The sequence below is a fragment of the Xenopus tropicalis genome, chromosome 4, assembly GCF_000004195.4.
Source record: "Xenopus tropicalis strain Nigerian chromosome 4, UCB_Xtro_10.0, whole genome shotgun sequence".
Lineage (NCBI taxonomy): Eukaryota > Metazoa > Chordata > Amphibia > Anura > Pipidae > Xenopus > Xenopus tropicalis.
Genome location: NC_030680.2, coordinates 548837 through 574506, shown reverse-complemented (window position 1 = coordinate 574506; position 25670 = coordinate 548837). Strand labels below are relative to the sequence as shown.

General features: G+C 54.4%; 1 protein-coding gene across 10 annotated transcripts in view; it reads left to right on the top strand.

Moving 5' to 3' along the window:
• ush1c (USH1 protein network component harmonin) overlaps window positions 1-24647 on the top strand; it is a 66224-nt gene extending 41577 nt beyond the window's left edge. The window contains exons 14-27 of one of the 10 annotated variants that reach the window (XM_031899757.1): window positions 1692-1816; window positions 3563-3612; window positions 5193-5345; window positions 5541-5657; window positions 7356-7814; window positions 8353-8406; window positions 10045-10164; window positions 10435-10497; window positions 11743-11784; window positions 12835-12888; window positions 13297-13396; window positions 18054-18163; window positions 20267-20322; window positions 24354-24647. In XM_031899757.1, the coding sequence (XP_031755617.1) occupies window positions 1692-1816; window positions 3563-3612; window positions 5193-5345; window positions 5541-5657; window positions 7356-7814; window positions 8353-8406; window positions 10045-10164; window positions 10435-10497; window positions 11743-11784; window positions 12835-12888; window positions 13297-13396; window positions 18054-18163; window positions 20267-20322; window positions 24354-24366 (1516 nt within the window). In that variant the 3' untranslated portion in view covers window positions 24367-24647. 10 annotated transcript variants of the gene reach the window in all.
• The last annotated feature ends 1023 nt before the right edge of the window (window positions 24648-25670 follow it).

The window sequence follows — 25670 nt, the reverse complement described above, 5'->3', positions numbered from 1 at the left end:
GACTGCATTGAAATAGAAGCGGGGTCAGCACTCTGCTCTCACCTGAGTCTGAAAAAATGGAGGGGCACCCTTCCATCACTCCTGACCCGTGATGATGGGGGGCAACGCGACCTACGCGGTCTCCGAAGGCGTACCAAGTGATTCAGGTGCATATGGAAGGATGGGTCGAATAGGATCCCCCCTGCTTCTAGAAAGTCCTGCTACGGAGAGCTCTCGCGATAAATGTCAATGAGGGGCACGGCCAGCTCTGCATTCGGATGCGGTACTGGCATGGTGATGCGAGTTTGACAGTCTAAGAGGGGGCACCCTCTCTCACCCTGACTCGTGATGTAAGGGGCATGCTGCCTCGCTCACGTCGCTGTACCTGAATGAGGGGGGCGAACTCCTACGAGGTGCTCAGATCCCGACTCTAAGTGAGGGGCACCTCTTCTCTCACCCTGACTCTATGAGGGGCACCCTCTCTCACCCTGACTCTATGAGGGGGCACCCTCTCTCACCCTGACTCCATGAGGGGGCACCCTCTCTCACCCTGACTCTATGAGGGGCACCCTCTCTCACCCTGACTCCATGAGGGGGCACCCTCTCTCACCCTGACTTCATGAGGGGGCACCCTCTCTCACCCTGACTCCATGAGGGGCAACCCTCTCTCACCCTGACTCTATGATGTGGCACCCTCTCTCACCCTGACTCTATGAGGGGCACCCTCTCTCACCCTGACTCCATGAGGGGCACCCTCTCTCACCCTGACTCTATGGGGGCACCCTCTCTCACCCTGACTCTACTATTCAGGGGGCACCCTCTCTCACCCTGACTCTATGAGGGGGCACTCACTCTCTCACCCTGACTCCATGAGGGGCACCCTCTCTCACCCTGACTCTATGAGGGGGCACCCTCTCTCACCCTGACTCTATCAGGGGGCACCCTCTCTCACCCTGACTCTATGAGGGGGCACCCTCTCTCACCCTGACTCCATGAGGGGCACCCTCTCTCACCCTGACTCTATGAGGGGGCACCCTCTCTCACCCTGACTCTATCAGGGGGCACACTCTCTCACCCTGACTCTATGAGGGGCACACTCTCTCACCCTGACTCTATGAGGGGGCCTACTCTCTCACCCTGACTCTATGAGGGCACCCTCTCTACCTGACTCTATGAGGGGCACCCTCTCTCACCCTGACTCTATGAGGGGCACCCTCTCTCACCCTGACCCCATGAGGGGGCACCCTCTCTCACCCTGACTCTATGAGGGGGCACCCTCTCTCACCCTGACTCTATGAGGGGGCACCCTCTCTCACCCTGACTCTATCAGGGGGCACCCTCTCTCACCCTGACTCTATGAGGGGCACCCTCTCTCACCCTGACTCTATCAGGGGGCACCCTCTCTCACCCTGACTCTATGAGGGGGCACCCTCTCTCACCCTGACTCTATGAGGGGCACCCTCTCTCACCCTGACTCTATCAGGGGGCACCCTCTCTCACCCTGACTCTATGAGGGGCACCCTCTCTCACCCTGACTCTATGAGGGGGCACCCTCTCTCACCCTGACCCCATGAGGGGGCACCCTCTTTCACCCTGACTCTATGAGGGGGCACCCTCTCTCACCCTGACTCTATGAGGGGGCACCCTCTCTCACCCTGACTCTATCAGGGGGCACTTAGCTAAAAGCTGCCCCTTACTGGGATTTTCTGTAGGATTTCTTCCCAAGAGGAGAAAATAAAGAAGGATTGGGATGAAGACTGGGGCCCCAAAGAGGAAGCTAAAAGCGTGAAGCCCCCGGGGGCCAAGACACAGCGCAGCCCCCCAGCCAAGAGCAAACGTAAGTGTGGGAGCAGGAGGAACAGTGAGTTGTGTAGTTTCTCAATAACCGGGAGGTGAGTGCCGATTTAACCCAGAACTGGATATAAACTGCCTGTCTCTGCCCTACTGGGCTGCCTGTCTCTGCCCTACTGGGCTGCCTGTCTCTGCCCTACTGGGCTGCCTGTCTCTGCCCTACTGGGCTGTCTGTCTCTGCTCTACTGGGCTGTCTGTCTCTGCTCTACTGGGCTGTCTGTCTCTGCTCTACTGGGCTGCCTGTCTCTGCCCTACTGGGCTGTCTGTCTCTGCTCTACTGGGCTGTCTGTCTCTGCCCTACTGGGCTGCCTGTCTCTGCCCTACTGGGCTGTCTGTCTCTGCCCTACTGGGCTGTCTGTCTCTGCCCTACTGGGCTGCCTGTCTCTGCCCTACTGGGCTGTCTGTCTCTGCCCTACTGGGCTGTCTGTCTCTGCCCTACTGGGCTGCCTGTCTCTGCTCTACTGGGCTGCCTGTCTCTGCCCTACTGGGCTGTCTGTCTCTGCTCTACTGGGCTGTCTGTCTCTGCCCTACTGGGCTGCCTGTCTCTGCCCTACTGGGCTGTCTGTCTCTGCCCTACTGGGCTGCCTGTCTCTGCCCTACTGGGCTGTCTGTCTCTGCCCTACTGGGCTGCCTGTCTCTGCCCTACTGGGCTGCCTGTCTCTGCCCTACTGGAATGGGTGCAGAGTTGGGGGGTGAGGGATGGGTGCAGAGTTGGGGGGTGAGGGATGGGTGCAGAGTTGGGGTAAGGGATGGGTGCAGAGTGGGGTGAGGGATGGGTGCAGAGTTGGGGGTGAGGGATGGGTGCAGAGTTGGGGGTGAGGGATGGGTGCAGAGTGGGGTGAGGGATGGGTGCAGAGTTTGGGGGTGAGGGATGGGTGCAGAGTTGGGGGTGAGGGATGGGTGCAGAGTGGGGGTGAGGGATGGGTGCAGAGTTGGGGGTGAGGGATGGGTGCAGAGTTGGGGTGAGGGATGGGTGCAGAGTTGGGGGTGAGGGATGGGTGCAGAGTGGGGGGTGAGGGATGGGTGCAGAGTTGGGGGTGAGGGATGGGTGCAGAGTTGGGGTGAGGGATGGGTGCAGAGTTGGGGTGAGGGATGGGTGCAGAGTTGGGGTGAGGGATGGGTGCAGAGTTGGGGGTGAGGGATGGGTGCAGAGTTGGGGGGTGAGGGATGGGTGCAGAGTTGGGGGTGAGGAATGGGTGCAGAGTTGGGGGTCCAGGGATGGGTGCAGAGTTGGGGGGATGGTGCTGCACAGGTTGGGGACCTCCTTGCAGAGTTGGGGTTCAGGGGAACAATAAGCATACTCCCCCTTACACTCTCCCTTTCTGCCTTACAGAAGATGCTGCCAATAAGTTTGCGGGGAGAAGCAATAAGCAGGTCAGGGATAACAGACTTCCCCTACGGATCCCCCTGTTCTGACTCCGTACAGACCTTTCACCTTGGCAGCCAGAAATCCCTCCTATAAGATATATATATATATACAGTGTGTTTGTATAGTGCGGCATTGGGGGGTTCCTCTTGGGGAACTGGATCAGAACAACAGAACCACAAGGCTTGGGGCAAGCGGAATGCAGATTTGGGGTTACAGCACTGCTGGTGGGAGAGCTGTGGGACAGACTTAACTAGGACTTACATCCGGCTCTGCTTGGGGCATTTAAACCCGATCCAACGGGATTATTATGGGATAGCCCCTCCTCCTCTGACATAAGCGCCTTGTACTTTTGTCCTCCAATAGCATTCGGGTGGTTCTATCGCTACGAAGGGAAATTTCCCACCCTCCGAAAGGTACCGTGTGTGTGTCCATTGCTGGTTCTGTTGGGCCCCTCGTGCCCACATTGCTGTGTTTCTCTTCCTGCGATTAGCCCAGTCCCCAGCCCACTGTACTAACGAATGCACCCTTCCTATCCAACCCAACGAGCCCTGGACTGGTACCAGAGAGAGAGCAGAGGTTCTGATCCTGTTTATAAGGAGGTGCCCTCTTGGGTTACTGTGGGACTGGTACCAGAGAGAGAGCAGAGGTTCTGATCCTGTTTATAGGGAGGTGCCCACTTGGGTTACTGTGGGACTGGTACCAGAGAGAGAGCAGAGGTTCTGATCCTGTTTATAGGGAGGTGCCCACTTGGGTCGCTGTGGGACTGGTACCAGAGAGAGAGCAGCGGTTCTGATCCTGTTTATAGGGAGGTGCCCACTTGGGTTACTGTGGGACTGGTACCAAAGAGAGAGCAGAGGTTCTGATCCTGTTTATAGGGAGGTGCCCACTTGGGTTACTGTGGGACTGGTACCAGAGAGAGAGCAGAGGTTCTGATCCTGTTTATAGGGAGGTGCCCACTTGGGTCGCTGTGGGACTGGTACCAGAGAGAGAGCAGCGGTTCTGATTCTGTTTATAGGGAGGTGCCCACTTGGGTTACTGTGGGACTGGTACCAGAGAGAGAGCAGAGGTTCTGATCCTGTTAATAGGGAGGTGCCCACTTGGGTTACTGTGGGACTGGTACCAAAGAGAGAGCAGCGGTTCTGATCCTGTTTATAGGGAGGTGCCCTCTTGGGTTACTGTGGGACTGGTACCAGAGAGAGAGCAGCGGTTCTGATCCTGTTTATAGGGAGGTGCCCACTTGGGTCGCTGTGGGACTGGTACCAGAGAGAGAGCAGAGGTTCTGATCCTGTTTATAGGGAGGTGCCCACTTGGGTCGCTGTGGGACTGGTACCAGAGAGAGAGCAGAGGTTCTGATCCTGTTTATAGGGAGGTGCCCACTTGGGTCGCTGTGGGACTGGTACCAAAGAGAGAGCAGAGGTTCTGATCCTGTTTATAGAGAGGTGCCCACTTGGGTTACTGTGAGACTGGTACCAAAGAGAGAGCAGAGGTTCTGATCCTGTTTATAGGGAGGTGCCCACTTGGGTTACTGTGGGACTGGTACCAGAGAGAGAGCAGAGGTTCTGATCCTGTTTATAGGGAGGTGCCCACTTGGGTTACTGTGGGACTGGTACCAGAGAGAGAGCAGAGGTTCTGATCCTGTTTACAGGGAGTTGCCCCTTATCTCTCTGCCCGGTGGGGGTTCTACAGAACCTTCTTCCTCTGTAGAACAGAAAGTGGGGCTCAGGTACAAAGGGGCAATGGGTTTTGCCATCAACACTGGCACCAGAGGGCATTTTGCAGTGGATACCCTTGTGCCCCCAGGCCTATTGGCCAATGACCATAGAGTTCTTTCTGGGGCATGATGGGAGACATTGGGGGGATCGGCCATTGGCCAGTAGAGAGAAGTGACGCTGCATGGTTTGCACTGTTTGCCGTGTTCCTGATTGTTCCGTCCCCCCCGTGGGGCAGAAATGTCAGTTCCTTTGTGCCTTATTTGCCCAATACTCACCCTCAGAAAGGGAAGGACAGGAAGAAGTCCAAGTCGGACAGTCTGTTTGAGCAGAAGAAGAGTAAGAAGGAGATGGAGTTTGAGCAGAAACTGGCCCAGGAGAAGGAGGAGATGCTGGAGAAGGAGAAGCAGCTGAAGATAAATCGTCTGGTTCAGGAGGTATTTACCCAGCATTCCCCTGTGGGACCAATCAGGAGAGGGTCTAGGGCCATCAGAGTCCCATATGGTGGGAATGGAGCCAATCGGTGCCATAGTGTGGGCACCTTCCCCTGTACTGGGCACCATTAGGGAATGTGGGATTATCTCTCACCTGTCTTGTGTCTCCTCCCACCTGGCACCACTGTTGGCACCAAGGTCTCCGAGACCGAGCGGGAAGACCTGGAGGAGTCGGAGAAGGTTCAGGTTTGGGTGGAACGACTCTGCCAGACGCGGCTGGAACAGATTTCCTCTGCGGAGAATGAGAATCATGAGGTAACAGAGTGCTGTGTGCCCGTCGCTGGCAGTGCCACTCAGGGGTACCCTGGCATTCAGTAGGGACTTACCTTCCTGTGATATACAGAGAGCTGCTGTGGGAAGGGGTGAGGGAGGGGCAGGAATGCACCAGAGGGAATAGGTGCCCTTTTCTTTTCCATAGTGGGTAATGTGCCAGAGTGGGTATTGTGCCAGAGTGGGTATTGTGCCAGAGTGGGTAATGTGCCAGAGTGGGCAATGTGCCAGAGTGGGCATTGTGCCAGAGTGGGTATTGTGCCAGAGTGGGCAATGTGCCAGAGTGGGCAATGTGCCAGAGTGGGCATTGTGCCAGAGTGGGTATTGTGCCAGAGTGGGTAATGTGCCCGAGTGGGTATTGTGCCCGAGTGGGTAATGTGCCCGAGTGGGTAATGTGCCAGAGTGGGTATTGTGCCAGAGTGGGTAATGTGCCAGAGTGGGCAATGTGCCCGAGTGGGTAATGTGCCCGAGTGGGCAATGCGCCCGAGTGGGTAATGCGCCAGAGTGGGTAGTGTGCCAGAGTGGGCAGTGTGCCAGAGTGGGTAATGTGTCAGAGTGGGTAATGTGCCAAAGTGGGTATTGTGCCAGAGTGGGTAATGTGCCAGAGTGGGTATTGTGCCAGAGTGGGTAATGTGCCAGAGTGGGCAATGCGCCCGAGTGGGTAATGCGCCAGAGTGGGTAGTGTGCCAGAGTGGGCAGTGTGCCAGAGTGGGTAATGTGTCAGAGTGGGTAATGTGCCAAGTGGTATTGTGCCAGAGTGGGTAATGTGCCAGAGTGGGCAATGTGCCAGAGTGGGTATTGTGCCAGAGTGGGTATTGTGCCAGAGTGGGCAATGTGCCAGAGTGGGTAATGTGCGAGTGGGGTAATGTGCCAGAGTGGCAATGTGCCAGAGTGGGTATTGTGCCAGAGTGGGTAATGTGCCAGAGTGGGCAATGTGCCAGAGTGGGTATTGTGCCAGAGTGGGTAGTGTGCCAGAGTGGGTAATGTGCCAGAGTGGGTATTGTGCCAGAGTGGGTAATGTGCCAGAGTGGGCAATGTGCCAGAGTGGGTATTGTGCCAGAGTGGGTAATGTGCCAGAAAAGGGTTTTTGGGGGGGGTTTTTAAAAAATGTGCCAGAGTGGGTAATGTGCCAGAGTGGGTAATGTGCCAGAGTGGGTAATGTGCCAGAGTGGGTAATGTGCCAGAGTGGGTAATGTGCCAGAGTGGGCAGTGCGCCAGAGTGGGTAATGTGCCAGAGTGGGTATTGTGCCAGAGTGGGTAATGTGCCAGAGTGGGCAGTGCGCCAGAGTGGGCAGTGCGCCAGAGTGGGTAATGTGCCAGAGTGGGTAATGTGCCAGAGTGGGCAGTGTGCCAGAGTGGGTAATGTGCCAGAGTGGGTAATGTGCCAGAGTGGGTAATGTGCCAGAGTGGGTAATGTGCCAGAGTGGGCAGTGTGCCAGAGTGGGCAATGTGCCAGAGTGGGCAATGTGCCAGAGTGGGTAATGTGCCAGAGTGGGTATTGTGCCAGAGTGGGCAGTGTGCCAGAGTGGGTAATGTGCCAGAGTGGGTAGTGTGCCAGAGTGGGCAGTGTGCCAGAGTGGGTATTGTGCCCGAGTGGGTATTGTGCCCGAGTGGGTATTGTGCCCGAGTGGGTATTGTGCCAGAGTGGGTAACAGTACATAACAATAACACTATTCCATGTAGGTAGGGGGTGGGCACCCTCCAGCTCCTCCTTCTCCCCCTCCCACCGCCCAACCGCCTTCCAGCTCTACCATGCGGAGGTTTGTGGGGGGCCTCCATCTTCCTACCACGGACCTGGATGAAGTTCATTCAGTTGAAACGAGTCGCCCCACTAAGCGCATGGCTCCTCCCCCCCCTTCCCCTCGGCTGCTGTCGGCTTCATCCCACCAGCCTTCCTCCCCCAACATCACCTTCATCAGGAGGAACGCCCCCCCGCCCCCACCGGTGGCCCCAAGGTCTTCCCTTATCCAGCCCACGTGGATGCATTTACCTTCTCCATCACCGCCACCAGTACCTGCCCCGGCCCAGTCCATGGGTTCGGCTCGGCCGCCGCTGCCTTTCTCTGAGGAACTGAAGAACTACAGAGGGAGATCAGCCTTGAGGTCTTCAAACCCGGAACCTTCCTTTCCTCCGAGCCCAAAGGTAGGGTTCCTGACTGCATGGTGTGTTGGGGGGGCTCAGTCCCTATGGTTTTGTGTAACTGGGACAGAAGCGCTCAGTACCACTATATAAAGTATCTGACAGGAACCAGAACCCCCACCCAAACTTCTCCAACGTCTTGGGCTCCAACATTGTCCCCTATGGCCTATAGAGCCGGGCTTTCCCATGTATTACCTGGAATGTCAGCCATATTGTCTGACCCGGGGCTACTGGGCTGGATCTTCTGTGGGCCATGACCCGGATAGACTTCTGTGGGACCAGCACCTCCCAGTCCTTTCTTCCTACCTACAGTAATCTCTCCAGGGAAGCTTGGGAGGAGATACCCCAAGGTGACAGTTAGTGGCAAAGGGCTGTTACCAGAAGCAGGGGCCTGAGTAGCCCCAAAAGCTTGCAATTTATAACCCGCTAAGTGTTTGTTCTGGATTTGATGTGTGGGGAACGCGGTGCCACTAACCCATTTCTCCTCGCATGTATGTCAGAAGGGGGTGAATATGACAGATCTCCCTCTGTTTTGTCCCAGGTTGTGAGAAATGTCTCAGACGCCAGTAAAATGTCATCTTCCAGCATCCCCCTGGTGTGTGAGTGTGAGTGTGAGTGTGAGTCGCATGGAGTGAACTCAGTTTGCATGCCCTGTATGTGCCCCTGTATGTGCCCCATGGAGGCAAAAGCAAGACAATAATCAGCAGTTGGTCTCTCAACCTGACAAATTTTGTAAAATGGGTGTGGTATTTCTTTTTGAACCTCTTTGCATTTTTCAAATGTTGGGGGGTATATAGCCCTGGTGTCACATGTCCCCTCTGGGCTGGGGGGCTGAGGGATTCTGGCCCCCTAATAACTGGGATTTTTGCCTTGCCTTTTCCAACTGTAGGGGATCTGTTGTTGATTTGTTGTTGCTGTGAGTCAGTCCCTGAGTTTGTGCATTGCTGTGCATCATTTCCTGTCGCTTTGCATCATTTCCTGTCCCTGTGCATCATTTCCTGTCGCTTTGCATCATTTCCTGTCCCTGTGCATCATTTCCTGTCCCTGTGCATCATTTCCTGTCCCTGTGCATCATTTCCTGTCGCTTTGCATCATTTCCTGCCCCTGTGCATCATTTCCTGTCCATGTGCATCATTTCCTGTCGCTTTGCATCATTTCCTGTCCCTGTGCATCATTTCCTGCCTGTGCATCATTTCCCTGTCCATGTGCATCATTTCCTGTCGCTTTGCATCATTTCCTGCCCTGTTGCATCATTTCCTGTCCATGTGCATCATTTCCTGTCGCTTTGCATCATTTCCTGCCCCTGTGCATCATTTCCTGTCCATGTGCATCATTTCCTGTCGCTTTGCATCATTTCCTGTCGCTTTGCATCATTTCCTGTCCCTGTGCATCATTTCCTGTCGCTTTGCATCATTTCCTGCCCCTGTGCATCATTTCCTGTCCCTGTGCATCATTTCCTGTCCCTGTGCATCATTTCCTGTCCCTGTGCATCATTTCCTGTCGCTTTGCATCATTTCCTGCCCCTGTGCATCATTTCCTGTCCATGTGCATCATTTCCTGTTGCTTTGCATCATTTCCTGTCGCTTTGCATCATTTCCTGTCCCTGTGCATCATTTCCTGTCGCTTTGCATCATTTCCTGCCCCTGTGCATAATTTCCTGTGCATCATTTCCTGTCCCTGTGCATCATTTCCTGTCGCTTTGCATCATTTCCTGTCCCTGTGCATCATTCTGTGCATCATTTCCTGTCCATGTGCATCATTTCCTGTCCCTGTGTATCATTCTGTGCATCATTTCCTGTCCCTTTGCATCATTTTCTGTCCCTGTGCATCATTTCCTGTCCCTGTGTATCATTTCCTGTCCCTGTGCATCATTTCCTGTCCCTGTGCATCATTTTGTGCATCATTTCCTGTCCCTGTGCATCATTTCCTGTCCTTGTGCATCATTTCCTGTCCCTGTGCATCATTTCCTGTCCCTGTGCATCATTTCCTGTCGCTTTGCATCATTTCCTGTCCCTGTGCATCATTTCCTGTCCCTGTGCATCATTCTGTGCATCATTTCCTGTCGCTTTGCATCATTTCCTGCCCCTGTGCATCATTTCCTGTCCCTGTGCATCATTTCCTGTCGCTTTGCATCATTTCCTGTCCCTGTGCATCATTCTGTGCATCATTTCCTGTCCCTGTGCATCATACCCCATGATCTGACCGTACATGCCCTTATTGCCCCCCATTGTAGCAGTTTGCCCCCAGCCCGCCGACCCAGCGCCGCCCAGCGGTACCGATTCCCTCCAAACCCGTCATGCTGTCTCCGGACTCTAACTTCCTGCTGAGAGCGGCGCCCAAAGCGGAGCTGCTGGTGAGACTGGGGGGCCCTATAAGTGCTGGGGGGGCCCTATAAGTGCTGGGGGGCCCTGTAAGTGCTGGGGGGCCCTGTAAGTGCTGGGGGGCCCTATAAGTGCTGGGGGGCCCTGTAAGTGCTGGGGGGCCCTATAAGTGCTGGGGGGCCCTGTAAGTGCTGGGGGGGCCCTATAAGTGCTGGGGCCCCTCTCTCTGTTCCCTTGGGAGGTTCTGGGCAGGGGAACCGGGATTCTCTTTATGTCATGTTGCTCTTGTGCCTTCTCCATAGCAACCGGAGATGCTGAAACGGATGGTGGTTTATAATTCGTCGTTTAAAGGCAACAAACTACAAGTAACTGTTTGGGTGAAGTGTGTGACATCTGCCCTGTGTGTTCTGTTGGGCCCAATCTGCCCTGTGTGTTCTGTTGGGCCCAATCTGCCCTGTGTGTTCTGTTGGGCCCAATCTATCTGCCCTGTGTGTTCTGTTGGGCCCAATCTATCTGCCCTGTGTGTTCTGTTGGGCCCAATCTATCTGCCCTGTGTGTTCTGTTGGGCCCAATCTATCTGCCCTGTGTGTTCTGTTGGGCCCTATCTATCTGCCCTGTGGGTTCTGTTGGGCCCAATCTATCTGCCCTGTGGGTTCTGTTGGGCCCAATCTATCTGCCCTGTGGGTTCTGTTGGGCCCAATCTATCTGCCCTGTGGGTTCTGTTGGCCCAAATCTATCTGCCCTGTGGGTTCTGTTGGGCCCAATCTATCTGCCCTGTGGGGTTCTGTTGGGCCCAATCTATCTGCCCTGTGGGTTCTGTTGGGCCCAATCTATCTGCCCTGTGGTTCTTGTTGGGCCCAATCTATCTGCCCTGTGGTGTTCTGTTGGGCCCTATCTATCTGCCCTGTGGGTTCTGCCCTGTGGGTTCTGTTGGGCCCAATCTATCTGCCCTGTGGGTTCTGTTGGGCCCAATCTATCTGCCCTGTGGGTTCTGTTGGGCCCAATCTATCTGCCCTGTGGGTTCTGTTGGGCCCAATCTATCTGCCCTGTGGGTTCTGTTGGGCCCTATCTGCCCTGTGTGTTCTGTTGGGCCCAATCTATCTGCCCTGTGTGTTCTGTTGGGCCCTATCTGCCCTGTGTGTTCTGTTGGGCCCAATCTATCTGCCCTGTGGGTTCTGTTGGGCCCTATCTATCTGCCCTGTGGGTTCTGTTGGGCCCTATCTGCCCTGTGTGACACTGGTCCCATGGAGGAGGACTGTGGGGTAACTGCCCCCGTGGGGGTATCACATGTTGGGCAGCAATGACTCAAGGAGGGTAACTGGGCACATTGACTGTAAGGGTCCCGCTATTGGGCGCCCACGTAGCCATGTGACTGGGCCGCTTGTATCCAGCACTGTCGGTTCTGCCCCACGTTCTGCTCATTTGGGTCAGGTCCTTACATTCCAGTTGAGTTGGGTTCTTGCCGGAGGGTCTCGCTCAGTGAGACTGGGCCCCCACGTGGCAGAGAGCGGGCATTTCTGGCTGTCAGGGGGAAGATTTACCCCCCATTCCTGCCCCACTTTCCCTTCTGCCCCAGAATGATTGTGACTGTGCAACTCTTCTCTCCCGAGGGCTTCCAGAAGTACGTGGGGGACTTTGATCCTTACACCATGGTGAGTAACGGGGGCACAGGGAGGGGGCCGAGGGTGCCAGCCATTGGGCATAGGTGGGCATGGAAAGCTGTGCCAGCCAATGCTACATACGGGGGGTCCCACCCATAACTAGGGGGTAAGTGCCTCTTACTGTGCCAGCCAATGCTACATACAGGGGGTCCCACCCATAACTAGGGGGTAAGTGCCTCTTACTGTGCCAGCCAATGCTACATACAGGGGGTCCCACCCATAACTAGGGGGTAAGTGCCACTTACTGTGCCAGCCAATGCTACATACAGGGGGTCCCACCCATAACTAGGGGGTAAGTGCCACTTACTGTGCCAGCCAATGCTACATACAGGGGGTCCCACCCATAACTAGGGGGTAAGTGCCACTTACTGTGCCAGTCAGCGCTACATACAGGGGGTCCCACCCATAACTAGGGGTAAGTGCCACTTACTGTGCCAGTCAGCGCTACATACATGGGGGTCCCACCCATAACTAGGGGTAAGTGCCACTTACTGTGCCAGCCAATGCTACATACAGGGGTCCCACCCATAACTAGGGGGTAAGTGCCACTTACTGTGCAGTCAGCGCTACATACAGGGGTCCCAACCCATACTACCACTGTGCCAGTCAGCGCTACATACAGGGGTCCCACCCATAACAGCCACTTACTGTGCCAGCCAATGCTACATACAGGGGGTCCCACCCATAACTAGGGGGTAAGTGCCACTTACTGTGCCAGCCAATGCTACATACGGGGGGTCCCACCCATAACTAGGGGGTAAGTGCCTCTTACTGTGCCAGTCAGCGCTACATACAGGGGGTCCCACCCATAACTAGGGGGTAAGTGCCACTTACTGTGCCGGTCAGCGCTACATACGGGGGGTCCCGCCCATAACTATAGGGTAAGTGCCACTTACTGTGCCAGTCAGCGCTACATACGGGGGTCCCACCCATAACTATAGGGTAAGTGCCACTTACTGTGCCAGTCAGCGCTACAGACGGGGGGTCCCACCCATAACTAGGGGGTAAGTGCCACTTACTGTGCCCATGTTTCCCCTACAGTTCACGGCGGATCAGATTTGTGGGAAGGACGTCCGGCTGCTGCGAATAAAGAAGGTAAATAGGGGCCGGGTAGGTTCTGGGGGCAAAACCCAAAGGGACGGTAAGTAGTTCATCCAGGATTCCCACCCACTTGTCTCCACCCACTTGTCTCCACCCACTCACTTCTCTGCACCCACCCGCTTGTCTCCACCCACTCACTTCTCTGCACCCACTCACTTGACTCCACCCACTCACTTCTCTGCACCCACTCACTTGACTCCACTCACTTGACTCCACCCACTTCTCTGCACCCACCCACTTGACTCCACCCACTTCTCTGCACCCACCCTCCTCTCTCTCTCCCTTCCATGTGTGGGTGGGAGCCCGCCTGGGAATACCGGGTGCCGTAGGCTTTTGGATTCTGTCCTGGCCCAATTGGCATTAGCTCCGCCTTTCTCACCTTTGATGCTGTGTTTCCCACAGGAGGGGGCGCTGGACCTGGCAGTGGAGGGGGGAATCGAGTCGCCCATTGGGAAGATTGTGGTCTCTGCCGTGTACGATGGGGGTGCAGCCGACAAACACGGTGAGGCCCCGGGGCAATTGTCCCCCTTGTTATCAGGCTGTTTCCCTCTTCCTTGTTCACTTGGACAAAAAGATTTAATGTCTGTGTTTCCCGATGTTCCCACTGTTCCCACTGTTCCCGATGTTCCCACTGTTCCCACTGTTCCCAATGTTCCCGATGTTCCCACTGTTCCCACTGTTCCCGATGTTCCCACTGTTCCAGATTTCCTCACTGTTCCCCACGTTCCGCAGCATGTTTCCCACTGTTCCGATGTTCCCACTGTTCCCGATGTTCCCACTGTTCCCACTGTTCCCGATGTTCCCACTGTTCCCACTGTTCCCACTGTTCCCGATGTTCCCACTGTTCCCACTGTTCCCGATGTTCCCACTGTTCCCACTGTTCCCGATGTTCCCACTGTTCCCACTGTTCCCGATGTTCCCACTGTTCCCGATGTTCCCACTGTTCCCAATGTTCCCGATGTTCCCACTGTTCCCAATGTTCCTGTGCCATATAATGATGGGGAAAATGTGTTGAAGTGAGTGGGTGCAATGCCATTGATTGCCTCAGTGAGGCGCCAGCCAGAAAAGAAAAAAAAATTTCCAGCCTGTCCGATGGCTGGGGTAAAGGAAGTGAAGCTGATTGGGCAGAAGGAGCATGTGCCCCCAACTAAAAATAATCCAGCACTCTCCCTTATGGGAACCCAGCTCCTCCGCTTTTATCAAAACAAGGGCTTGCTGAGCAGACTGGGGGTGCCATACAGACTGGGGGTGCCATACAGACTGGGGGTGCCATACAGACTGGGGGTGCCATACAGACTGGGGGTGCCATACAGACTGGGGGTGCCATACAGACTGGGGGTGCCATACAGACTGGGGGTACCATACAGACTGGGGGTGCCATACAGCCTGGGGGTGCCATACAGCCTGGGGGTGCCATACAGACTGGGGGTGCCATACAGACTGGGGGTGCCATACAGACTGGGGGTGCCATACAGACTGGGGGTGCCATACAGCCTGGGGGGTTCCATACAGACTGGGGGTGCCATGCAGCCTGGGGGTGCCATGCAGCCTGGGGGTGCCATGCAGCCTGGGGGTGCCATGCAGCCTGGGGGTGCCATACAGACTGGGGGCGCCATACAGACTGGGGGCGCCATACAGACTAGGGGTGCCATACAGACATATCATGTTGTTCTGCCTATACACCTACTGGCACAGTTTGGCCTCTCCCCGTGTGTAATGCACACACACCCCCATGCAACTGCTTCATAAACACTGTGACAGAAGTGATTGGTTTGTATCCCCACAACTAAAGCCAATAGAGAGTATTGAGAATATAATGTATATAAATAATTGGGCTGAATTCAGTGACTGTAAGTTCTGCCGGTGTTTCTATCCTGTGTAACAAGGGGGAAAGAAAAGTCACCCAATAAGGATTCAGCTAAAGTCTCTCCCCAAGCTCAAAGTGCCAGACAGGACTGTGATTGGTTGGCCTGTATGCATGTAGGGAACAGGCAGAGACTAGAGCAAGCAGGCAGGGGAAAGAAGAATATTGGGAGTCGCTCCCTAAGCTCAGTGACATCAGCCAAGAGCAGACTGAGCATGTGCAGTAGTTGGGCAAAAGATGGAGAGCTACTGGGGGCATCTTCAGGGGCATGGGGCTTTATTTCTATAGAGCTTTGGTGCCGTTGGGCTGGTACAGGGGCTCAAACCCCACAGCTAAACATTTCAGCCCAATTATTTATATACATTATATTCTTAATTAAACATAAATATAGGCTGATTCTATCACTTATATACCATAGAGTGACAGCACCATATGCACCCCCAGTCTGTATGGCACCCCCAGTCTGTATGGCACCCCCGGGCTGTATGGCACCCCCAGTCTGTATGGCGCCCCCCAGTCTGTATGGAGCCCCCCAGTCTGTATGGCACCCCCAGTCTGTATGGCACCCCCGGGCTGTATGGCACCCCCAGTCTGTATGGCGCCCCCCAGTCTGTATGGAGCCCCCCAGTCTGTATGGAGCCCACAGTCTGTATGGCGCCCCCAGTCTGTATGGAACCTCCGGTCTGTATGGCGCCCCCGGTCTGTATGGCGCCCCCGGTCTGTATGGCACCCCCGGTCTGTATGGCACCCCCAGTCTGTATGGCACCCCCAGTCTGTATGGCACCCCCAGTCTGTATGGCACCCCCAGGCTGTATGGCACCCCCAGGCTGTATGGCACCCCCAGTCTGTATGGCACCCCCAGTCTGCTCAGCCCCCCCTCGCTTTGGTCAATGTTTTGATTGTGCTGTAACAGTGAAAGGCATATGCAGACCCCCCCTAGCTGCAAGTTAAAGGGGGGTCCAATGACCTGGGGGGGCTTACCCTAGCTTTGGCAGTGGTTGACCTACCTGCCCATGGGGTTTGTTGGTGGAATCCTGGGACTCGTGGGTATCGGAGCCTTCAGGTAGGAGTCGCCGGCAGTGATTCGATATCATCAGAGAAAGCTGCTTGGTTAGAAGCCAAAATTACTTTCCTAACTAATACTATGGGGGGGGGGGGTACGGGAATATATGGGGGTCTGTTATAAACAAGTTATGTCTAAATACTGAGCCAAACCCTCTATAGGGAAGGGCAGCACTAGTTTATATGTACCTGTACCCATGATGCACCTGTGTCTCTGAGCCAATGGGATCATTTATGGGGATCCCTCCAGGAGTCATTCTGAGATCCCCTTAGTCCTCTGAGAATTCCCATCAGATTCCCAGCACTGTGTCAGCCATTTTGATCTTATCTTACATATAGAGATAAAGATGGCATTTTCCCCTCATTATAGATGCAGGAGAAGTGACCAATGAGAATGCTGATTCCCTGTGTCAGGCCCCTTGCTGGTACCTTACATATAGAGATAATGATGGCATTTTCCCTTCATTATAGATGCAAGAGAAGTGACCAATGAGAATGCTGATTCCCTGTGTCAGGCCCCTTGCTGGTACCTTACATATAGAGATAATGATGGCATTTTCCCGTCATTATATGGCACAGGAATCAGACATGGGGATAAAGGGACAGACTTGTTCAGTGCTGGGAAACTGTGCTTATTGCTCCCAACTCCAATTGCAGGAACAGAGAACAGGGAGCCGGATTTACTCACATCAGCTGGGATTCTCATTGGAGGATTCTTTTGCATATTAATGCAGCCACTGGCTCTGGGGAGCTGGGAAACCCCACATTACATTACAGGGCAACACAGGAACCAGTGCAGGCTGCATATTCTGCTTTTAATTATTAATCAGCTTGTATGGCAGATATTACCTGATGTGCTGTTTTGATAATTTACTACGTTCCCTAAGCTCCGCCTCCCAACAGCAGCCCAGAGCCCACTGAGCATGTGCAAGCCCTAAATCTTACAAAACGGGGTCTAACAAAGTAACAAGATGGCGGCCCCCTGGTGGACAACTTTGAAAGTATAAATCATTACTGTAATTGGGCCCCTCAGCCCCTGGGCCCGGGCAGTGAGGGCAGAATGTTTGTGTTTATGTTCTGTATACAAAATACAGCATTTCTACTGATATTTAATTTTAGACTCTAGTTCTCCTTTAAGCACCGGGTCTCTGGTTCTAACCCTGGGAGTTCCTGATTGTTTCTATGGTTACAGGGCCCATCTATATGTTGCACTATAAAGTATTACAGTCTCTGGGGGCCCCCGCAGCTCCAGGCCCCAGAAGCAATAAGGGGGGGGCTCATTATACCCGCTGTGCCCATTATACTGGCGACACACAATAATGTGCCATCCCTACAGTGCTGTGCCCTGCCGCCACAAGATTTACTAACAGGCACGTGTATTGGGCATCACTTGCCCCTAGCGCTGAAGTTTGCTTTGCCTTAGGGCATGCACAGGGGGATTCTGGGAAATAAACTGGTCAGATAGAGCTCATCTGTATGCACTACATGCATTGTGCCAAGGTACCCCACTGTGCCAAGGTACCCCACTGTGCCAAGGTACCCCACTGTGCCAAGGTACCCCATTGTGCCAAGGTACTCCATTGTGCCAAGGTACTCCACTGTGCCAAGGTACCCCACTGTGCCAAGGTACTCCACTGTGCCTAGGTACCCCCCTGTGCCAAGGTACCCCATTGTGCCAAGGTACTCCATTGTGCCAAGGTACCCCACTGTGCCAAGGTACCCCACTGTGCCAAGGTACCCCATTGTGCCAAGGTACTCCATTGTGCCAAGGTACCCCACTGTGCCAAGGTACTCCATTGTGCCAAGGTACTCCATTGTGCCAAGGTACCCCATTGTGCCAAGGTACCCCATTGTGCCAAGGTACCCCATTGTGCCTAGGTACCCCACTGTGCCAAGGTACCCCACTGTGCCAAGGTACCCCACTGTGCCATGGTACTCCATTGTGCCATGGTACCCCACTGTGCCATGGTACCCCACTGTGCCATGGTACCCCACTGTGCCAAGGTACCCCACTGTGCCAAGGTACCCCACTGTGCCAAGGTACCCCACTGTGCCAAGGTACCCCCCTGTGCCAAGGTACCCTGTGATGGTCCCATTTCAGTTGCTAGGTTTCTATTGCATGTGGTTCCCCTGCTTGTGCACATCAACCAGCAGTAAACCAGGCAGCAGTGCTGTAACTGTGCCACCCTACTAGCCTTACGTGGGCACTCATCCTGCCCTCTGTCTCCCCAAGGTGGCATCGTGCAGGGGGACGAGATTCTGGCCGTTAATGGGAAGATACTGACCGACGTGACACTGACGGAGGCTCAGGCAACGCTGACGAAAGCTTGGAACAAGGGAGGGGTAAGTTGTACGTCTGTGGGCACCGCCGGGGTACCCTGTGTAGGTAATGGGGGGCACCACTATCTGCGCTGGTTACGGGAATGTGAGTGGCACCGCCGGGGTACCCTGTGAAGATAATGGGGGGCACTGAGCGGCACCACTATCTGCGCTGGTTACGGGAATGTGAGTGGCACCGCCGGGGTACCCTGTGTAGGTAATGGGGGGCACCACTATCTGCGCTGGTTACGGGAATGTGAGTGGCACCGCCGGGGTACCCTGTGTAGGTAATGGGGGGCACCACTATCTGCGCTGGTTACGGGAATGTGAGTGGCACCGCCCAGGGTACCCTGTGTAGGTAATGGGGGGCACCACTATCTGCGCTGGTTACGGAATGTGAGTGGCACCGCCAGGGTACCCTGTGTAGGTAATGGGGGGCACCACTATCCTGCGCTGGTTATGGGAATGTGAGTGGCACCGCCGGGGTACCCTGTGTAGGTAATGGGGGGCACCACTATCTGCGCTGGTTACGGGAATGTGAGTGGCACCGCCGGGGTACCCTGTGTAGGTAATGGGGGCACCACTATCTGCGCTGTTTACGCGGGAATGTGAGTGGCAACCGCCAGGGTACCCTGTGTAGGTAATGGGGGCACCACTATCTGCGCTGGTTACGGGAATGTGAGTGGCACCGCCAGGGTACCCTGTGTAGTAATGGGGGCACCACTATCTGCGCTGGTTACGGGAATGTGGAGTGGCACCGCCGGGGTACCCTGTGTAGGTAATGGGGGGGGCACCACTATCTGCGCTGGTTACGGGAATGTGAGTGGCACCGCCAGGGTACCCTGTGTAGGTAATGGGGGGCACTGAGCGCACCACTATCTGCGCTGGTTACGGGAATGTGAGTGGCACCGCCGGGGGTACCCCTGTGTAGGTAATGGGGGCACCACTATCTGCGCTGGTTACGGGAATGTGAGTGGCACCGCCGGGGTACCCTGTGTAGGTAATGGGGGGCACCACTATCTGCGCTGGTTACGGGAATGTGAGTGGCACCGCCGGGGTACCCTGTGTAGGTAATGGGGGGGCACCACTATCTGCGCTGGTTACGGGAATGTGAGTGGCACCGCCAGGGTACCCTGTGTAGGTAATGGGGGGCACTGAGCGGCACCACTATCTGCGCTGGTTACGGGAATGTGAGTGGCACCGCCGGGGTACCCTGTGTAGGTAATGGGGGGCACCACTATCTGCGCTGGTTACGGGAATGTGAGTGGCACCGCCGGGGTACCCTGTGTAGGTAATGGGGGGCACCACTATCTGCGCTGGTTACGGAATGTGAGTGCACCGCCAGGGTACCCTGTGTAGGTAATGGGGGGCACCACTATCTGCGCTGGTTACGGGAATGTGAGTGGGCACCGCCAGGGTACCCTGTGTAGGTAATGGGGGGCACCACTATCTGCGCTGGTTACGGGAATGTGAGTGGCACCGCCGGGTACCCTGTGTAGGTAATGGGGGGCACCACTATCTGCGCTGGTTACGGGAATGTGAGTGGCACCGCCGGGGTACCCTGTGTAGGTAATGGGGGCACCACTATCTGCGCTGTTTACGGGAATGTGAGTGGCACCGCCAGGGTACCCTGTGTAGGTAATGGGGGGCACCACTATCTGCGCTGGTTACGGGAATGTGAGTGGCACCGCCAGGGTACCCTGTGTAGGTAATGGGGGGCACCACTATCTGCGCTGGTTACGGGAATGTGAGTGGCACCGCCGGGGTACCCTGTGTAGGTAATGGGGGGGGCACCACTATCTGCGCTGGTTACGGGAATGTGAGTGGCACCGCCAGGGTACCCTGTGTAGGTAATGGGGGGGCACCACTATCTGCGCTGGTTACGGGAATGTGAGTGGCACCGCCGGGGTACCCTGTGTAGGTAATGGGGGCACCACTATCTGCGCTGGTTACGGGAATGTGAGTGGCACCGCCGGGGTACCCTGTGTAGGTAATGGGGGGCACCACTATCTGCGCTGGTTACGGGAATGTGAGTGGCACCGCCGGGGTACCCTGTGTAGGTAATGGGGGGGCACCACTATCTGCGCTGGTTACAGCCGCGAGGCTGACAATCTGTATCTCCTACAGGACTGGATAGACTTGGTCATCGCTGTTTCGCCCCCCAAGGAGTATGATGATGAAGTGTAAGTACTGCACGGACCCCCAGATTCCCAACCTGCCCCAGTGCCGGGTATTTATAAAGCACCAACCTATACTGCAGCGCTGTACAGGGGATTAATGACAAAGTGAATTCTGAGGCAGCTGCATCATGGGTAATTGGGTAATTGGTACTAGAACTCAGGGCCCGATGGAGCAAGTGGGTGACAAACATATTTAGGGGCCACAATAAGTTTAGGGTCACACATTTGCACCCCCTGTCTGTTATTTTGCCCTTTGTCAGACTTTCTCCTTTACTCCTAATAAGGAACATACAGCCCTGAATGCAGGGGAAGCCTGTGATATGTTTGTCTGGTCAATGGCTAAACCAATAGGGGGGGAGCAGCGCGGCATGGGCGGTACCTCTATATTAGTAGGGGCTCCTTACAGTTATGGGGGTACCTCTATATCAGTAGGGGCTCCTTACAGTTATGGGGGTACCTCTATATCAGTAGGGGCTCCTTACAGTTATGGGGGTACCTCTATATCAGTAGGGGCTCCTTACAGTTATGGGGGTACCTCTATATCAGTAGGGGCTCCTTACAGTTATGGGGGTACCTCTATATCAGTAGGGGCTCCTTACAGTTATGGGGGTACCTCTATATCAGTAGGGGCTCCTTACAGTTATGGGGGTGCCTCTATATCAGTAAGGGCTCCTTACAGTTATGGGGGTACCTCTCTATCAGTAGGGGCTCCTTACAGTTATGGGGGTACCTCTATATCAGTAGGGGCTCCTTACAGTTATGGGGGTACCTCTATCAGTAGGGGCTCCTTACAGTTATGGGGGTACCTCTATATCAGTAGGGGCTCCTTACAGTTATGGGGGCACCTCTATATCAGTAGGGGCTCCTTACAGTTATGGGGGTACCTCTATCAGTAGGGGCTCCTTTACAGTTATGGGGGTACCTCTATATCAGTAGGGGCTCCTTACAGTTATGGGGGTACCTCTATATCAGTAGGGGCTCCTTAGTTATGGGGGTACCTCTATATCAGTAGGGGCTCCTTAGTTATGGGGGTACCCCTATATCAGTAGGGGCTCCTTACAGTTATGGGCGGTACCTCTCTATCAGTAGGGGCTCCTTACAGTTATGGGGGTACCTCTCTATCAGTAGGGGCTCCTTACAGTTATGGGGGTACCTCTATATCAGTAGGGGCTCCTTACAGTTATGGGGGGTACTGCTTTATAACTAGGGGCTCCTTACAGTTATGGGGGGTATCTCTATATCAGTAGGGGCTCCTTACAGTTATGGGGGTACCTCTATATCAGTAGGGGCTCCTTACAGTTATGGGGGGGGTACCTATATATCAGTAGGGCTCCTTACAGTTATGGGGGGTACCTCTCTATCAGTAGGGGCTCCTTACAGTTATGGGGTACCTCTCTATCAGTAGGGGCTCCTTACAGTTATGGGGGTACCTCTCTATCAGTAGGGGCTCCTTACAGTTATGGGGGTACCTCTCTATCAGTAGGGGCTCCTTACACTTATGGGGGTACCTCTCTATCAGTAGGGGCTCCTTACAGTTATGGGGGTACCTCTCTATCAGTAGGGGCTCCTTACAGTTATGGGGGTACCTCTCTATCAGTAGGGGCTCCTTACACTTATGGGGTACCTCTCTATCAGTAGGGGCTCCTTACACTTATGGGGGTACCTCTCTATCAGTAGGGGCTCCTTACAGTTATGGGGGTACCTCTCTATCAGTAGGGGCTCCTTACACTTATGGGAGTACCTCTCTATCAGTAGGGGCTCCTTACAGTTATGGGGGTACCTCTCTATCAGTAGGGGCTCCTTATAGTTATGGGGGTACCTCTCTGCAATATATCCGTAACCAGAGACCCTCTCTGTGTTTCCGTTTAGCTTTCCGGCGGCAGAGAGCATTATGGGAGACAGTTTTGGCAATGCCGATTCTGTATACAGACAAGGGTTCATCCTGCAGCGGCAGAAGGCTGGGCAGGGAGCAGCCGCGGGCAGTGGGGTGCCACCCAGGTGCTTCTGTGCTGTTACCTGCATGTGTGGCGCGTGGTACTGGGCCTTACTGGGCTTTACTGCATGACTGTGTGATGCCCTCTGTGGTCTCTTGGCAGCTGCCAGCTGTACCCGCCCCTCTGTGCTGCCAGCTGTACCCGCCCCTCTGTGCTGCCAGCTGTACCCGCCCCTCTGTGCTGCCAGCTGTACCCGCCCCTCTGTGCTGCCAGCTGTACCCGCCCTCTGTGCTGCCAGCTGTACCCACCCCTCTGTGCTGCCAGCTGTACCCACCCCTCTGTGCTGCCAGCTGTACCCACCCCTCTGTGCTGCCAGCTGTACCCACCCCTCTGTGCTGCCAGCTGTACCCACCTCTCTGTGCTGCCAGCTGTACCCACCTCTCTGTGCTGCCAGCTGTACCCACCTCTCTGTGCTGCCAGCTGTACCCACCTCTCTGTGCTGCCAGCTGTACCCACCTCTCTGTGCTGCCAGCAGAGATGTAACATATAATGAAGGGTGAGGCATGCTGGGAGCTGTAGTCCAGCAACATCAGGGTTGGATTCTTAAAGCAATATTGCCCAATAAAACTTTCCCAGCTCTCTAGGGCCCGCATTGGCAGAAATGCAAAAGAATCCCCCAATGAGAATCCCAGCTGATGTGAGCAGATCCGGCTCCCTGTTCTCTGTTCCTGCAATTGGAGTTGGGAGCAATAAGCACAGTTTCCCAGCACTGAACAAGTCTGTCCCTTTATCCCCATGTCTGATTCCTGTGCCATATAATGACGGGAAAATGCCATCATTATCTCTATATGTAAGGTACCAGCAAGGGGCCTGACACAGGGAATCAGCATTCTCATTGGTCACTTCTTCTGCATCTATAATGAAGTAGAATTCTCATTGGGGAATTGGTTTCCATGTGTAATTAGGTTTATTATCAGCTTCTATAGAGAACTGGGGGGGCAGGGGGGGCAGCTTTACGGTTGGGTTTAGTGTCCCTATAAGTATAAAGGGAATCAGAAATTTTCCTAAAAATGTGTCTATACCCAGGGGGGAGAGGGGGGGTATCATTGTGATTCCAAGAGCCCCGGGCATGATGTTAAATCCCTAGTCATTGCATTCATGTTGTACATGAACTACCCATTATGTTGCCCAAGGGGGGGGGTACAATCCCATTAATATAATACTGTTACAATCAAAATAGCTCCAACCCCCCCCGACCAATTCGGGGAAACATTTCTGATTCTCTTCAATTCTATCTTCTTTGTGCTTCCTAAACCCGAAATGTCTTCCCCCCCCCCAACCAAACCCCCAGTTACCCCCCCACTTCAGTAAATTCACCTTATTGTCATTAGTCCTTGTGCTGTGGGTGCAGTGTTGGTACTTTATAGACAGACCATAATAACCTGCAGGGTGTGGGTTCCTGCCTGGGACTTTATAGACAGACCATAATAACCTGCAGGGTGTGGGTTCCTGCCTGGGACTTTATAGACAGACCATAATAACCTGCAGGGTGTGGGTTCCTGCCTGGGACTTTATAGACAGACCATAATAACCTGCAGGGTGTGGGTTCCTGCCTGGGACTCTATAGACAGACCATAATAACCTGCAGGGTGTGGGTTCCTGCCTGGGACTCTATAGACAGACCATAATAACCTGCAGGGTGTGGGTTCCCGCCTAGGACTCTATAGACAGACCATAATAACCTGCAGGGTGTGGGTTCCTGCCTGGGACTTTATAGACAGACCATAATAACCTGCAGGGTGTGGGTTCCTGCCTGGGACTCTATAGACAGACCATAATAACCTGCAGGGTGTGGGTTCCTGCCTGGGACTCTATAGACAGACCATAATAACCTGCAGGGTGTGGGTTCCCGCCTAGGACTCTATAGACAGACCATAATAACCTGCAGGGTGTGGGTTCCTGCCTGGGACTTTATAGACAGACCATAATAACCTGCAGGGTGTGGGTTCCCGCCCGGGATTCTATAGACAGACCATAATAACCTGCATGATCTATGTTCCTGCCCATTCATTCCGCTAAGTCTAATCCCCTTCTTTCTAGAACGTTATTTTGAGGAGAAACTGCCAATCAGGATCCGCGGAGGAGGGTCTTACTGTGCCGGTTCTGCGGAGGAGGAGCCTAATTGCTGTAACACAGAATTCAATGAGTTTTTCCCGTGAAATCTCTGCGCTCGGGACGTGATTTTACCCCAAGATCAACGCGTTGGATCAATATTAATGTGCGGAGCTGATCCATACGGACTATTAATGGGCCCAATCCCCACAGTACCGGGTCCAACTGTCATTGTCACATTCGGTACATTAATAAATATGGAAATACCACTAAGGGCCCCAACGCCAGTGTCTCCCTATCCCTCTGTGTGGGAAGCCATTTGGCATCTCTTGGGCATGAATGGGACTTCCCTACAATGGGGGGAGTGGCTGGGCTTGTCCTTTGTATGTGCAGCCAATCAGAGAGCTTGTTGGACCCCTATATAAGTAGCCCCCACAGAGCCACTCCCACTGCCCACACTGAAGTTTGCTCAACACAAAAAGCCATGAAGTAAGAGGGAACAGTGGAGGGCGGGGCTTCCTTACAGGGATGAGAATTGGACCAATCATAGTTAAATGGTGGGTGAGGCTGAAAGAAGACATGTTTGAGTTGGGCCTTCCCAATACTGATCCTGAGGAGCCTGTGGGGCCCCCAACGGTGCAGGAAGATGTGGGTCTGGGGGGGGGGGGGGGGTAATGATCAGGCAGGGGCTGATAATGTGCAAACAGGACGGAAGGGCCAAGACTAGTCATAACCAAGTGCCCCCCTATATAACACAGTGTGACACCCCCATACATATCCTGTCTCATTACCAAGTGCCCCCCTATATAACAGTGTGACACCCCCATACATATCCTGTCTCATAACCAAGTGCCCCCCTATATAACACAGTGTGACACCCCCATACATATCCTGTCTCGCTACCAAGTGCCCCCCTATATAACACAGTGTGACACCCCCATACATATCCTGTCTCATTACCAAGTGCCCCCCTATATAACACAGTGTGACACCCCCATACATATCCTGTCTCGCTACCAAGTGCCCCCCTATATAACAGTGTGACACCCCCATACATATCCTGTCTCGCTACCAAGTGCCCCCCTATATAACACAGTGTGACACCCCCATACATATCCTGTCTCATTACCAAGTGCCCCCCTATATAACACAGTGTGACACCCCCATACATATCCTGTCTCGCTACCAAGTGCCCCCCTATATAACACAGTGTGACACCCCCATACATATCCTGTCTCGCTACCAAGTGCCCCCCTATATAACACAGTGTGACACCCCCATACATATCCTGTCTCGCTACCAAGT